General features: G+C 40.2%; 1 protein-coding gene and 1 long non-coding RNA gene across 2 annotated transcripts in view; both read right to left on the minus strand.

Annotated features, from left to right (window-relative positions):
- Positions 1–513: 513 nt before the first annotated feature.
- Positions 514–7,319, minus strand: LOC148188273 (uncharacterized). The gene is made up of 3 exons (XR_015778066.1): positions 7,066–7,319; positions 4,703–4,836; positions 514–1,074 (listed from the first exon to the last, which is right to left on the minus strand). It is a non-coding gene; the product is annotated as an uncharacterized LOC148188273 (long non-coding RNA).
- An 886-nt stretch (positions 7,320–8,205) lies between these two features.
- The window catches only part of erfl3 (Ets2 repressor factor like 3), a 68,965-nt gene continuing 61,781 nt past the window's right edge, over positions 8,206–15,389 (minus strand). The window contains exon 5 of the mRNA XM_042489325.2: positions 8,206–15,064. Coding sequence (XP_042345259.2) covers positions 14,372–15,064 — 693 coding nt within the window. The 3' untranslated portion in view covers positions 8,206–14,371. The remainder of the gene's footprint in view (positions 15,065–15,389) is intronic.

Consider the following 15,389-nt stretch of genomic DNA (forward strand, 5'->3'; position numbering starts at 1 on the left):
AGAAAAAAGGTGACTTCACATTTGGACGAGCAGCCTGCAGCTTCATGCCAAAATGCATTGGAAATACACAGATTTCTAAAATTAAACAGCTTTAGTCAGTTTTTGATCACTTTAAATAATGGGGTCTGTTTGTTTTGGAAAGGAAGAGACCGCTACGGATAATTTGTCTCTCGATAAAAACCTCCTGACTAATGAAAACTGAAGGAACTCTGGCTGGGAGAAGTTTTAGCTGGTTGCAGTCAACAATTTACTGCTAGATGCCACCAAATCCCCCTAAATTTAACACTTTACCTTTAATACTGTTTTCGTTATTTTTTTTATCATATTTAGGCTAATAGAAATTAAGATGTCTGACGTTGCTTTAGTCCAGCTTTTAGGAACATTTCATATTCAGCCATCGAACTTCCACAGGCTACCTGGAGCTGAGGTCAATTCTACAAAAGCATTTTTACATAAGAGTCTCAGAATAGATTTGTACTTTTACTTGTTTTTCCCCCACTAAATTGTGCGCTCTTTACCTTGGGCTTTTAGTAACAGTAATGTGTTACTGAGGGAATGCAGGGACTCTTTGTGTATCATGTGTCAGCAGAGGACAAGTCTGCTCCTGTGGCTTACAGGAAAAGGCAGCAAGGAGTCATGATGTCTAATAACGTGTGATAAATGCTGCACACAGAGCGTGCAAGGTTAGGGATTTAGGGGAGATCATGCCAGCCAACACTGGTATTAAACCTGGAGATAAAACCTCCAAGGATTTGGGTAAAGCTGTGCCACCACAAAGGACATGTGGACAGAAATGTATAGAAACCTCTGTATACTATGTAATGATGCAACTGGCTATGTGTCACTGCTAAGGGGCTGGAAGAAGCAAAAAAGGACATCATAGCATCATTAAAGAGGTGGCACAGAAGGCCGGCATCCATACAAGCTGCGGTATGGACAACAGTAGGCCCTTGTGCTCACTGCATTCTTGTTCACAGTAACTTAACACCACTCAGCTGTTCCTCAGGGTCCACGTCATGTCCCGGAGCTGAAGACAGGCCTCTCTCGGACAGGCGTTCTTGGACACACAGATTCCTGCCGAACAAGATGAAGAATGAGTGGTTAATAAGCTTCTTCAAACCTTTTTCACCCAGCCCGCCCCTTCACACTTCAGTATTTTTGCATTTTATTTAAACATTTGCACTTGCCCAGTTAATTAAGTAGCTTCATACTGTAACTGTATATAAGGAGTATATGAGGAAAAATACTACTCCAAATATCGACATTACACATACTGGTTCTGCTTTGCAGAGTTGTGAGCTCAACTCAAATGACTTGGACTTTAGTAAGACTCAAGTCGCAAATTTAATGACTTTAGACTCAACTTGACAAAATCAAAAAGATTTGCAACTTGAACTTCAACATCAATAACTCGTGACTTCACTATGACTTGAACCTTTTGACTTGAAAATACTTTCCCACATAAGTCCAAAGATTAAAAAGTATGTTTTTTGAAAGTGTGGCACAGATACATTTATTTTCCTTTATTTAATGAGTCAACTGAAATTTATTTAATGAGTCAACTGAAATTAACGCTTTTCATTCCCAGCATGTCTACACTGACTTTCAAGAATGATCTGATTCATTTGAACCACGCGACCGCATCCAATCGAGTTGCAGAGAGAACCATGAACAATTAACATTAAGTTACTGAGCGCAGGTTGGAAAAAATGATGCCAAAGGTAATTTTATGTGAGTACAGAAACTGATCAATACAAAATATTGCAGTTTGCAAAATGTGTGGATCAATAACTAGAGATGTGGACATCCCACGCACAAAGGCTACATCCTTGTTGCAGCAGCGCAGGTTTGATTCTAACCTTGGCTCTTTGCTGCATGTCATCCCCGTCTCTCCCCCTTTCACACTTCAACTAGAATTCATGCCACCCCTGCATAAGAGTGCAAAACTTGGGCCACCCACGTAAGTCTGGACACGCCACTGTGTAGCCGCAACAACTTTGTTTAAAAATTGAACATGCACATTGAATAGTGAGTCAAGGCTAATATTAACATAGTTAATGAGCTAATGCTTAGCTAATGTTAGCCTAACAGTTAAGTTACTTAAACTTGTTTTCACAAATAAACACAAATTTTAAGATGCATCTATGATTTTAGTAAATTTTACATTTTACTCTATTGTTAAAAATGGCATTACATCTGTGAAAAGTGAATTATGACTTGTTAAGGGACTTCAAATTCAAAGATTAGGACTTGTGACTTAACTCAGAACTTCAATGCAAAGATGTGAGGCTTATTCATGAGCTGCAAAACAATAGTTTGGCCCCACATTTCTTACTTTATAAAAGATCAAACCCAAAATGTATGCTCTCACCCATAAATCTACCAAGTTAGCCTTTTATAAGTGCACATTTAATAGGATCTCTGATATAATGATTTTAATGTCTATAGCTTGGTTCTTCAGTTTTAGTGTGTTTTAAAATACAGATACTGCCATGTTGTATACTAAAAATATACAATAAAAAATGGAAACAAGCCCACCCTTAAGGCACCCCAACTCAATTTATTGGATGAGATAAGCTCACTGTTTGGATGTGATGGATGCTTTTTTTTTTTACTGTATTATTGTTGTTTAGCCGGATGTCTTGATACCTTTGTATGATTGAGATGATTGTATTGTATTGTGTTGTTTTTTTTTATTTTGTCTATTTTTTTTTTCATGATTTTATCTTATTCTGTCTTTATCTTTTTTATCCTTATTGCAACTTGTGCTTTTATATTTATAGCTGAGCTTAGCTGTTATCTCATCTACATTTGATTGTATCATTGACCCTGTGCTAACGCACTCATGACTAATAAAGTAACAGCGAAGACTGAACTGAATGAAGTGAGAGCGAGAAACCAACTAATGAACAAACACAAGATTCTAGCTCTGTTATCAGCTAACTGGCAACTGAATAAAAGAATAAAATGTGTCCACACAGTTACCAGCATTAAAAAATACAGTACTTTAAATCAAGTTAAAGCTGTGTAATATGCTGTGCAATATTCCAACAACAGGGGGAGATATTCAATGTGAAATGACAGAGCAGAGGGAGTAAAGTAAAGCATCTTTTGATCTGATGGTGTATAAAAATGCAAAGTTAGGCCTGTTTCATGAAGTTGTATTTACCCTTAAAACATCAGATCAGTTACTGATGTTTCAGTCCGCTGTGTGGGAGAGAAATTATTATGATATTTCTTTTAGGGTAAAACAGGTTGAGCAGAAAGATTGGCGGGAATGAAGGAGAAAAAGGAAATACAAGTACCAGAGTTTCAAACAAACCACATCAATGTGCGCACATACTCATCTGTGCTTGGTGTGACAAAGTGCCGTCGCTGTGAAAGTGCTGTACTCCTGTGCGGTGCAGCTTTTCTCTGTATGGTGGAGGATGTGGTGAACTTACTAGCATGCCTCCGTATGTCACTGTACCGTAACTCTTACAGAGGATGCAACATCCGTGTGTGTGTTTGTGCATTCACAAAGGCCTATTGCTGTGCAGCATGTGCATAATGCATAGGTTGTGGTTATATGTGGAGCACGGAGCCGACTGCGCAGGTTTCCGCGAAAGCAGGCGCTCAGAGGAAGCGAGGGGAGAGGGATGTGGCACAGGTGAGAGAGCACAGTGGTTCCTGTGGTCTCACTCTTTCTCTTTCTCTCTCTCCTCTGCTGTGAATGGAGCACCTGGATGACTGGTGTGTCGGCAGATGGGGGAAAGGAATCTCTGCACACTCTTACAGTGACCCATAGCAAGGTCAACAAAGGTAAAATCAGGTTACGTGAGCCGTACGTCACACGCTGGCATATTGGGAGCACGGAGGCTTCTGTGTCAGTGAATCATTTACAGCACTGACTGCAACATTTTTCACTGTTGAGCCCTTAAAATGAAGCCTCTTACAAGTTTGACATGTCTATGACTTGTGAGAAGTTGAACGATAGTGATTTTCTCCTCTAGTCCATCATATTGTGAATTACTGTTATCAGGCCTGAGGAGCTAAAACTTCACAATAATTCACAGAAAGTCAACAAAGATTAGAAAGACCACGTAAAGAATGCAAATTTTTGTCGCAGCAGAACAATATTTTTTTCTATCTTTCCTGTCCCATCAATCATATTGTGACCCTTTGGCAACCCCCCTGCTCGGAGCTCTGGATTGCACCATTTAACCCCTTGAAACCTGGATCAACATCAGTTTTCTTGTGCTGTGTTGAGATGCCTTTCACAAGATATTTAATCGTTGCAACTGAAGAAAATTGGATTGATTTCCCTAAAAAACACAGGGAAAGGCAATGAACATTTTAGCAAGAAATGTTCCAAAAAATGCAAGAAATGAGTAAAAAAGTGACAAGAAAAAGACCTGAAAATAAGTTGTTAGAAAATTCTCAGGGGAAAAATTGTCCAGATAACTACATGTTTAATTGTTTTAATCGTATGTTTAGAATTATATGACAAGAAATTTTTTTTAAAAATTTCCGAATTTTCATTTTCTTTTTTTTCCCTGACTTTTGGGTAACTGTCTTGTTACTTTTTTGAAAAGTAATTTCCTGCAAATTTTTGGGCCTTTTTAAGTTGCTCGTTGCTTTCTACCCATTTTTTCGAAAGAAGTCAAACCAATTTGCTAAGGCTTTAAAGGGTTAATAGATAGTTTCAGGTTTTGTTACTCACCTGCCCATGTAAAAGTTGAAAAACTGATCGGCCGCTGTAATCATTCTCCCTTTCCAAATAAGCTGGTCTTTGTAGCACAAAATTCCCTCCTTCTGCTACAATCCCTCCACTGCTGCTCGGTAAGAAAACACTGTCTGGGGATACAAAAGGAAACTTCGTATTAAAAAGACAAATTTAACAGATACCTTTTTGATTTGACCTGCTTACACAACTGAAGCCTCATATTACTTTAGGGTGTACTTATATGCACTTTTGCATAATTACAGGACAGGAGTCGATTCTGCTCTTAAGAAAATGTTAAGGCTCAAGACATTTTAAGTTAAGGTTTAAGTTAAGACAATATTTCATTTATGAAACAAAAAGAGTTATTTATTTCAAGTGTTACTGAAAAAATGTGCTATTGGTAAAAATTTGAATCTTTAAAAAAACTGTGTTTTGTATCACAGAGGCTCCCAACTGGTGGGTTGCAAGTGACTTGTTAATGTGTCAAGTTTGTAAAAACACACCTTATTTTAAAGTACAGAGAATTTCTGGCACAGGGCTTTTATTTTGAAGTGCTGTTTCTGTTTATTCTTGCATTTTGTTTTATTTGTTTATGTCCTAACTCAAAGTGTTAATTACATTTTGTGAAATAAAACTGAAAGTGTGATAATTTATCTAATGGTTATTTGTTTATTTGTTAGGATCCCCATTAGCTGTGCCCTAAAGCACAGCTAATCTTCTTGGGGTCTACATTTAAAGACATACATTAAACATGACTGTCCACACATAGAAACGTATTTAAAAAGATAAATTTGACATGACCACAAAGAGCAAACAGAAGACATAATGCGTGGACAATGAACTAATGAAGAGGGCAAAATCTGGACTGTCGCTGGACCAGCTGGGAGCCACTGTTGTTTAATACTCCTAAACAATGTTTTTAAGTTGACTCTCATGTATTAATTTTAAATATTGCTTCCTGTTGTTAATGTATAGGTAGGCTGAGCCTGTGTTTTATCGTGTTTCATGTTCTTCACTGCATTTTCTCTCTAACTTGTCCCATATGACATTAAGAATCTATAAGTACCATCCAAGGCCAGCAGCTCTTTGCTCCAGCAGCTCATCCCCCTCCTCTCACATACAGTATGTGCCTGTAAGTGCGCTTAAGACAAGGGAGTTAGTACTGACGTCACGTTAAAAGGTAAATGGGTGAGCTTTATGTGAGCATTATGTGGGTGAGTGGGCAGCAGCACTGCAGACAAAGTGCTTTTCTTTATCACTGCTAAACGTATGACCTCAGAGGTCTCTGCATCATGGCAGCCATGAGTGTGTGTCTGTGTGTTCATTTCATCCATCAGGGATCATGAAGTCCAAGATAGCCTACGTGTTCTTGCTCTTTCAAAATTAAAAAAATATGAAACGTCACATGCAATTGAAGTAAGTGTTTCTTATAAAGCTGATTTTGACAATATAAATGACAGAGGCCGTTGATCTGTCGTGCACTTATTCATGGAATGCTATATATATATATAAAACTCAAAATTCAGTTGCCAGATTAAAATATAAAAAATATGATGGGATATAACTCAGTAAGGCTCTCAAGAATTTTGTTTTGCTTTCAAATATTTTTTCTTCTGTAGATAATCTTTTCTTAATTAATGTTACATCTGCTGATTCAACACACATGCAGACAGATTTAGTCTTCCTTCCTCTGTTGTTTTGGAGAAGTGGCCTCTTTAAATGTGCATGAGGCACCTATTCACATGACACAATCATTCATTTTCATTAATTTATAAACCCCTGGACTCTGATCTCTGAAACTGTCACAGTTTAGAAAAAGTAACTGATCAGCACATGGACGTTTTTGCAAGAAAAAAAAGGGCCTCTTTTCTTTTAAAAAAAATTGGCAACCTTTCAAAAAAAATGCATTTTTCTTAGTTTTTCGGCATTAAAAAATGGCATTTTATTCTTTGAACTTTTGAAGGCATGTTTTGGAAGGCGGGTTCAAACATCACCAAAAATCAGCCCATTTATCACAGACAGAGACTGTAAAAACAGTAATCGGATTTTCACATTTCCCACAGTCCGACATTATGTATTGTTATACAGGTTAGTGAAACGAAATTCCATGAATCTGTCCAACACTTTTCAGGGTGTGTTTACTTTTCCAGGCCAAGAAATTGCTACTTGCAAATTCCATGACTTTTCCAGATTTTTAATGACCGTAGGAACCCTGGCTGAAAACAAAAAAATGTAAGTCCTATGTGCAAATCATAATCAGTCTAGTGAGGCTCCGTTTAAAAGAATAGTTTGACACTTTGGGAAATACGCTGACTGACTGTCTGGCTCTGAGTTAAAGGAGCAGATTGAAGCTCTCTTACCTGTACGTTGAATATCAGGTTAAAGTTCCAGCTAGCAACCGGTTAGCTAAGCATGGCATTAGCATAACACGGCGTTTAGAGTGAAAACGGCGAAACAGCAAACAAAAGCCCGACTCTGTCACATGTCGTCGAAACCCTACGGACACACGCGAAGCTAAATTTTAAATTTGGTTATTCAATACGTACAATATGGAGGCCTAAAAAAGCACAACCGGGTTAGGGCGGGTCACGGTTTGGACAACTTCTTGGTGCTAAATCGTTGCTAGGCAACCAGCGAACACTCCAGGAAGTTACGAGTCGCGAGGAAGGAATTCAAGACCACCTTTGCAAGAAAAGCAAGAAATTAATAAGATGTTAAGAGAAAAATACTGGAAAATAGGTTAAAAAAAGAGAGAAAAAAGTAAATACAAAAACCAAAACAAGAAAATAACCTTAAGAAAGTGCCAAATGTTTATATTTTTCCCTAATCAAAATAACTATTTTCTTTCTTATTCCCCTCTTTCTGCACCATAATTGAGAGAATTGTGAATATAGCTTTCTGTGTATGTTTCACTCATTTTTATTATTTCCACCTTTTACTCTTTTTTTTGCCATTTGTGGGATATTTCTTGCCAAGTTGCTCATTACATTTTTCATGTGTTTTGAAAGAAATCAAGCCATCATCTAAATGCAGCACAAGAAAACTGATGATGGTCCAGGTGTTAAAGGGTTGAACCAGCTAAGAGTAAAAAAGCTATTAAGACATTTAAGTTTGTAAATAAATAATATGATGTAACCTGGCATTATGGAATGTTAATTTAATTATTTTTATTTGTTTGCTTTTTAGTTTTTGTCTTTCCATTTTGTGTATTTATTTAGTTAGTTATTGTCTGTTTTATCCCTCTGTCAAGACAAAAAAAAAATACCCCTAGAAAGCACCGTTGTAGGAAGTGTTTATTTTTAAATTAACTATTATTTTCAAAAATGTAAATACCAAAGGGCCTCCCATGACTGCCGGCTTGCTGCCGAGGAGACAGAAAGTCAGGGGGTTAATCTTTTTGTTTACTAATCGCTCGGTAATAAAACTCCACTGTCTGATTGTCATTAATAAATATGGATGTATGAAAGAAGAGCAGACATAAACAAACAGAGATATTCATATTGGGTTTCAACCGGTTTTAATTAACCCTGATTACAGCTTAATTACAAGTTTGAAAAAAAAAACACAAAGAAGTGGAGAAATTCAATGTTACATCATGGTATTAACTCTCATCTCTCCATCTGAGTGTTATGTAACTGCTCGGGGAGATGAGGCAAAAGAAGAGAAAGAGGGAGAAGATAGACCTTTACACAGTCAAACAATACACATCTTTTTTCTTCTTTTAAAATGATACAACCCCCTCCCCCTCCCACCCCGCACCCCCCAAAAATGAAAAAATATACAGAAGCAAAAAGAGAAAAAAGTAACATTATAAAATAAAAATTACTATACATGACAAAAAAAGATAAAATCACTCCCCCTCTGTCCCTAAATAAAATCCTCCACTGCTGCCCTTTCCTCTCAGTCCCCAATGTTATTTCTCTGTCAGCATCAAAATTAATATTACACATTTTAGTTATATTACATTTGTAAAAACTAAAGACAAGAAAAAGGTCTCTGGTGCAGGGGATTGATGGTTGGAAACAGGGAATGGAGGTTTTTTTTGGAGGGGGGGTTCCACATCATCCAAAGTGATGTAACACAACATAAAAAGCAACAGCTAACAGAGCCATGGAATAATAATAATGCCAGGTGGAGAGGTAAATAACCCAATGAGAACAATAACAACAACAACAACAACAACAATAATCAATAGCAATATTGACGTCAGAAAAAAAACTGAGAAACCTTTACTCTTTTGATAGAGAAATGTAATGTTTGTGCTGTTTGTCTACCGTTCTTTGAGGCCTGAAACAGGATGTGAAAGAGCCTGCGTTACAATCAATCTTTTAACCCCGCAATTTCATGACTGAGTCAGATCACGCCGCAGTTTGCAGGAAGTCAGACAACGTCTGAAACAGAGCGAGGAAAAGTGAAACAGAAAGAAACAGCAGGTAAGACTGATGCCTCATCTGTTGCTGAGATATGAAAAGTAGTAATAAGGCAGCTGTCAGTTCAAATACAGACACAGGGCTTGGTGGGGTGAGACTGTGTGTGTGTGTGTGTGTGTGTGTGTGTGTGTGTGTGTGTGTGTGTGTGTGTGTGTGTGTGTGTGTGTGTGTGTGTGTGTGTGTGTGTGTGTGTGTGTGTGTGTGTGTGTGTTGTGACATGCTCCAGTCCAGACCACAGGGGTCTGATGAGGAAATTCAATCAACTCAGCTACACAGACCGCCTGGAGGCCATCTATCTCACAGCTCGCTGCTATAGATCCGTCTTGTCGCTGGTCAGGCGGGGACAGGACGCCGGTCAACACGGCTCAGTTAGCCAATCAGACGACCCGGCTGCAGGGTGAAAAGCTCCAGGATGTAAAAACGTAATCACAAGTATCATCATTTGTGTTTGTGTGAATGTGCATAGTTTGAGGAGAGGCAGGGTTCCCACACATTTTCCCAGACAAAATTTCCAAACTTTTCAAGGACCAGTAATCAAGATTAGGGATGTCAGGATTTGATCGGGAGGATCGATATCGGCCCGATCGACGCATATTTTAATCAGTTATTTTGAGCATGCACCCCGCCTGATCCCTTGTTAACGTCCGCTGTCACACAGGTATCATAAACGGAGACATGATTTGTGGCAAATATCCAGATTTTTATTATGGTGTTGCGACTTCAAACTGATTTTTTTCATGTTCAATTTAAGCTGCTACACTACTTAAGATGGAATTTAATTTTTTGTTGTTTATTTTGAGTGAACTAATTTATCTGTGACTGATGTTCATTTGTTGTGACTGGCAATGTTAAAGTTTGACTTTGAAGTGGAATTGTGAATACATTGCTCATTTATATTTCTACTTACGAACAATTTGGATGCAGACATTTTTTCTTGTATTGCATTGCAGAGCTATTAAACTGTCAAGCAAATACACCAGAATGATTTGCATAATGTTAAAGTAATTGAAGTGTGCACTGTGCAGCTGTATAATCCAGGTAAACACAAATATCGGATCAGGACTCAATATTGGCAGATACTCAATATCAAATGACCCGGATTAGGATCTGGGGCAAAAAAAACTGGATTGAGACGTCCCTAATTGAGATGTGCTTTCTTTTCTTACCAGACTTGCTTGGTGTTTTTCGCTCATTTAAGCTTCAAACTATATTCAAACATAATTTCAATTAGCTGTCGACAGGAAAGGAGAGGTTAACTCAGGAAAAAAAGGATGCTACGCATGTGGTGGTAAACAAAACGAAACACATCGACGTGTATTTGTACTACTGTACTGTCCAAAAGTCTTAGGCCGCCTTAAACTTTGTTATTCTAACAAGGTTAAAATAATCATACATATTTATTTCTCAGTGGCCCCTTTACTAAAATACAAACAGAAGATACATGTAGACACTGTTAAAAGTGCAAATATTTCAGAATAAAACAACATCAACAGGCTAAAGTTGAAAGTATTTAGTGCACTTGGCATGTCTTGAACTCTCTTGGGCAGATAATATAAGAATTACAATACAAAGCTTCTGGTGTTTTTATACCAGGGTGAATTCAAAACATGTCCAAAGCTCAGTATTGATAGTTTTAGCTCCCTTTTGTTATGGATCCTTGTTTCACACTAAATATTGACTTCAGTCTGAAGAAGCCATTTTGCTCTGACCTTTTTTTTGGTGTTTTAATTCACTGTACATGTTTATTGTATTCTTTGTATTTTAATAAAGAGACTTATTACTTATAAAGAGACTCATTACAACAAATAAAACAAATCTATGGTGGCCCGAGTATTTTGCAAAGTACATAAAGTCGACAGCCAGAGAAAATGAATTTGCTGTTTTGGTACATTATGTGGAAGGTTTTCCGCGGAAGATTACTATAACTATTTCATTATACACAAAAAATCCCATGACTTTTTCCAAAAATTTTCAATGATTTTGATTAATTCCATGCCTTTTCCAGGTTTTCCATGACCGTGGGAACCCTGGAGAGGGTTTTGAGAACATGGCCAACTTTTTCAGGCTATCTTACAGCGATGATTAACCCCTTAACCCCCCCCCCTCTCCCAATCCAGAGCTGCTGTGTACTACTGAGTATTGTGCTAACTGGCCAAAGAAAAAAGACAGGATTACTATTTTACAACCCATGGGCTAACGCTGAGCGCATCCACCCATCCATCCACCCACCCACACACACACACACACACACACACACACAAAGGGCCTGGAGAGGTGGCCTGGGGCCAGCACAGCTCGGGCTGGGGAGGACCCTACTGTGCTGAGCGAGACTGTGCAGACAGGAAAGAGCAGAGTTCTGCGTGCTGAAAGGGCAAGCTACTGCAAATGAAGTGAACAGCAGAGTGAACCGCACATCTGAATCATTAGCAGTCTGTTCCAGTCCGTGTTTTTTTTTTTTCCCTTTCCTCTTGCTGGTCTTGTTCTGGTAGACTGGCCTGTGCTGTTTTTCTCTGGCTCGTTTGTCTATTAAACAAATGTACAAGAAAAAACCCGGACCCCCACCCCTCTTCATTCTGCCCACCCCACCTTTCATACCACGTTACCTCGAGAGCAGCATGACACTCAAAATAATCCACTTACAAAAAATCCTGAATCAATCATATCATTAAAATGCTTCTTTTAAAATCTCACTTTCTTAATAATTTCATTTAGAATATATAAAGATATAGTTTGTATGTGTGTTATCAGAGCTCAGTTTGCACTATTGTACATGCTATAAAAACAAGGCATAGAGAGGCAGTGTGTGTGTGAGTGTGTGTGTGTGTGTGTGTGTGTGTGTGTGTGTGTGTGTGTGTGTGTGTCTGAGGTCTAAGATGTTCGCTGCTCTCTCAGGCTCTCGCACTCGTGTAGTTAATAGGCCTGGCAGTCTCACACACACACTCTCAGGATCTGAGGATGACGCCACTACAGAGCTGGAGGTTTGAACAGAGAGCGAGAGGGAGCATGTGTCAGAGCGAAAGGCAGTGCGTGTGTGTTTGTGTGTGTTTTTGCTGGTTAAGTTAAACACTATCTATGATTGTTAGAGGAGCTTTAGCTGGTGAACTAGGATTCTGTGCTGCTGGGACTTTCCGAGAAACAATTTTCAGTGTACAAAGCCATGTTAGGAGAGATGAGACGGCTAGTTAACAGTTACTGGAACCCCTTTCCCTCCCCCTGCTGCCTTCCCCTCGTGGTCCCCCTCAGCAGTCCTTTTCCTCTACGCTGAAGTTCTTCATTCTTCTCCTCACATCTCCCTGGGGTTAAAATTATTTCTGTGAGTGGAGTCATGATCTTTCCACAGGTGGTCCGCAAGACAAAGAGGGGCAGGACAGGAGAGAGACAGAGGGAAGGTTATACAAAAGTCAAAAGCTCTGAGAGAACAGTGTGCCAGAGTCAAAGTCTGTGGTTGTAAATGTGTGTTGCGTCGCAGTGAACACTGTTAAGTGTCCATAAGCTTCCAATGTGAGTCTCCTCACTGTTTTTTTTTTTTTTTTTTGCTTGTGTGTGCTTGTGTGTATGAATCCAATAAACATACAGCAATAGGCTTCCCTGAGTGGAGTGGGCCAAGTTTAAGAGTCAGTCAGACAACACCCAACAGCCCCACTCTTCAGTCTTGGAGACACACTTTATATTTTTCCCTCCATGATCTTTCAGCTAAAGTTTGATTACTCGTTGCAGTCCTCTCTCTTCCGTGTCGCTCCAGGGCTGTGGGTTTTTAGATACAGGCACTTATCAAAGTCCCGTCAGTTTAAAGGAAAAGTAGCATCGGGGAGAGCGTGCACATCCTCATCCTAGGTGTGTTGCTGGGCTTATAGGGAGTGTGTGTGTCCCCTGAGGAAAGTGCTGAATGGCTGCTGATCCTACTGATGGGGCCTGAAGGCAGGAGCTGTGCTACTGGGGCAGGGCATCTGGAGCTTCACTGGCCAGGTGGGAGGTGGAGGCAGGCATCCTAACGGAGCCTCACTCTGATTCCAGCCCACTGTTCCTGGGATGGCTGAGTCTGAGTGAGTCCCACCTCCCAAAGGATGTGTCCCAGAAGAGCCCTGATCCAGACAGAGGACTGATGGGGGGTCTGACAGAACGAGTCTTTGAGGTAGGCATGGGTGGTATCACGGTATTACGGTATATCAGGGTATTTAGAAATCCAAATGGTGTAATTTTAAATACAGTCAAAAATACGGACCCTCATCTTTATATTAACGTCATACTGGAGAGGCTGTATTGAGGCTGTTTTGTATGCAGTGCGCTTCACATTCCTAGAGGTTACGCCTGGCCACACTGCAAGCATGAGAAGTGTGTGTTCACGCTGGCAGCATTTTTTGTTGCTGAGCAGCTGCCTACTGTTACAACTACTTTATTTCGACAATTAAGCTGTACAAGCTACAGCATTGTCAACAACACGGTCCTGCACATGTTTCACAGTAAAATGCCTTGTGTCTGAAGGGATTCTGTCAAAAGAGACGCTGTCGGGGGACTTTTATTTTGAAACGTAAACAGGAAAGGTTGATTCAAACAGACTGAATTGAATTTCCTCATGTCCGTGACAGATAAAGACACGAAACTGTAGTAAAAGGTGGTGTGGAGTCATTATAATTATCAAAGGCCATTTTCACTGCCTGTATTTGCTGAAAACCATGCACGTCATGCCAAAAAAATCATCAAGACTCCATTTCTCTTGATGACAAGTGCTGCTCACGCTGTCAGTGAAGCTGCTCTAACCTGGTAACATGGGCGCTGAAAAAAAACAAAAACAAAACAATAACAACAGGTTCTGCGATGTGGAAGTTCTTTTTTGGGTTAAAAGAGAAAAACGTGAATTTAAAAGATGTTTGGTTGTGTTTTGTGTGTGTACTGTGTATAGAGTGGACTGAAAATGGCAAGATAGCCTAAATAACATCGCAAACTCATCAGTTGGTGGTGCCAAGGGGTCGTGGGGCGTGTTAGCGCCACACACCGATACCTTCATATACCGTAAACCCTGGTGACATTCCAGGAAGGTATGAACAACTAGATACCACCCAAGCCTACTTTGAGGTGTTGGTTTTCTATGCGTGTATGTTGGACTGTGCTCTCAGTTCACTGGAGGTTTCAGGAATCTAGTTTGTCAGTGTGGGGAGGGATTACAGAGGGGCCATTTACATACTCCTGTGCCACCTCCAGTGCTACCAGAGCAGTAGTGTTTGGGCTGAGTCTCTCATCAGCAGTCTTTGTTCTCCAGAGACAGCTGTGCAGTGGCACGATGCAGCTCAGCGCTCACCCTCCGCTGTGAGGCCAACGGCGTGGCTAAAGAGCCCTCGTACGTCAACGGGGGAGGACTGTCCCCTTCTCCGCTCCCTGTCCCATCCTCCTCCATCTCCATCCGTCCATTACTTTGCCTCTCTCTTTCCCTCTCCTCCTCTGGTCGTACTTTCTTGTCGTCAGACTCCTCCTGCGAGGCCTCCATGCGCTGGTCTTCGCTCCAGCGCCTCTTGAAGCGCAGCTTGAGAGGGATGCACTTTGTCTGGGGAGCTCCTGCTGAACCCGTCTGAGGTGGGGGGGTGTTGCCGTCCCCTGGTTCGGTCGGTTCGCTCTTAAGGGTGGGCAGCAGGCGATGCGCATTGGAGTGTGTGTGCTGCGAGGTGAAGAAGGGCATCAGGCCAGGTGGAGGCGGAGCAGGGGCTTTGAAGACGTCCTCGTCCAGGTCCTCATCAGGATGGGGTTGATGTTGGGGCGCGGCTGTGCCATTGGCCAGGTGGTGGTGGTGGTGGTGGTGGTGGTGGTGGTGGTGGTCAGGCGCTCTGTGGCGTGTGGAGAAGAGCTCAAACTCATCGTCTCTCTCATCTGGGTCCTCATCACTGATGTCAGTCACCTCAACCTCTTCCTCTGACTCGATGTCAGAGATGGGCTCCACCTGGACAGACGGAAACATGAGAGCAGAGACAATAATGTACACATGCAGGAAAACATTAGATGGAGGAACTCTGTGACCACAAATTATAACATTTTAATCCAGCATTGTTTTAAGAAACAGTGAACACCATTCAAGCCAATTTTTTAAAAATGAAATTGGCTAAATTCAAAATTTTGCTTTATTTAATAAAAACAAATCTTCTTGAATCCTCTGAAACCTGAGTAAAATGTAAAGGTAGGGAAAATCGGTAAAAATGTCCCTTAAACAATATTCATAATTATATTAAAAATGAAATAATAATAATAATAATAATTATTTCATTTTT

Source organism: Plectropomus leopardus, chromosome 11 (assembly GCF_026936395.1).
Source record: "Plectropomus leopardus strain MGB_pleo_1.0 chromosome 11, ASM2693639v1, whole genome shotgun sequence".
NCBI lineage: Eukaryota > Metazoa > Chordata > Actinopteri > Perciformes > Serranidae > Plectropomus > Plectropomus leopardus.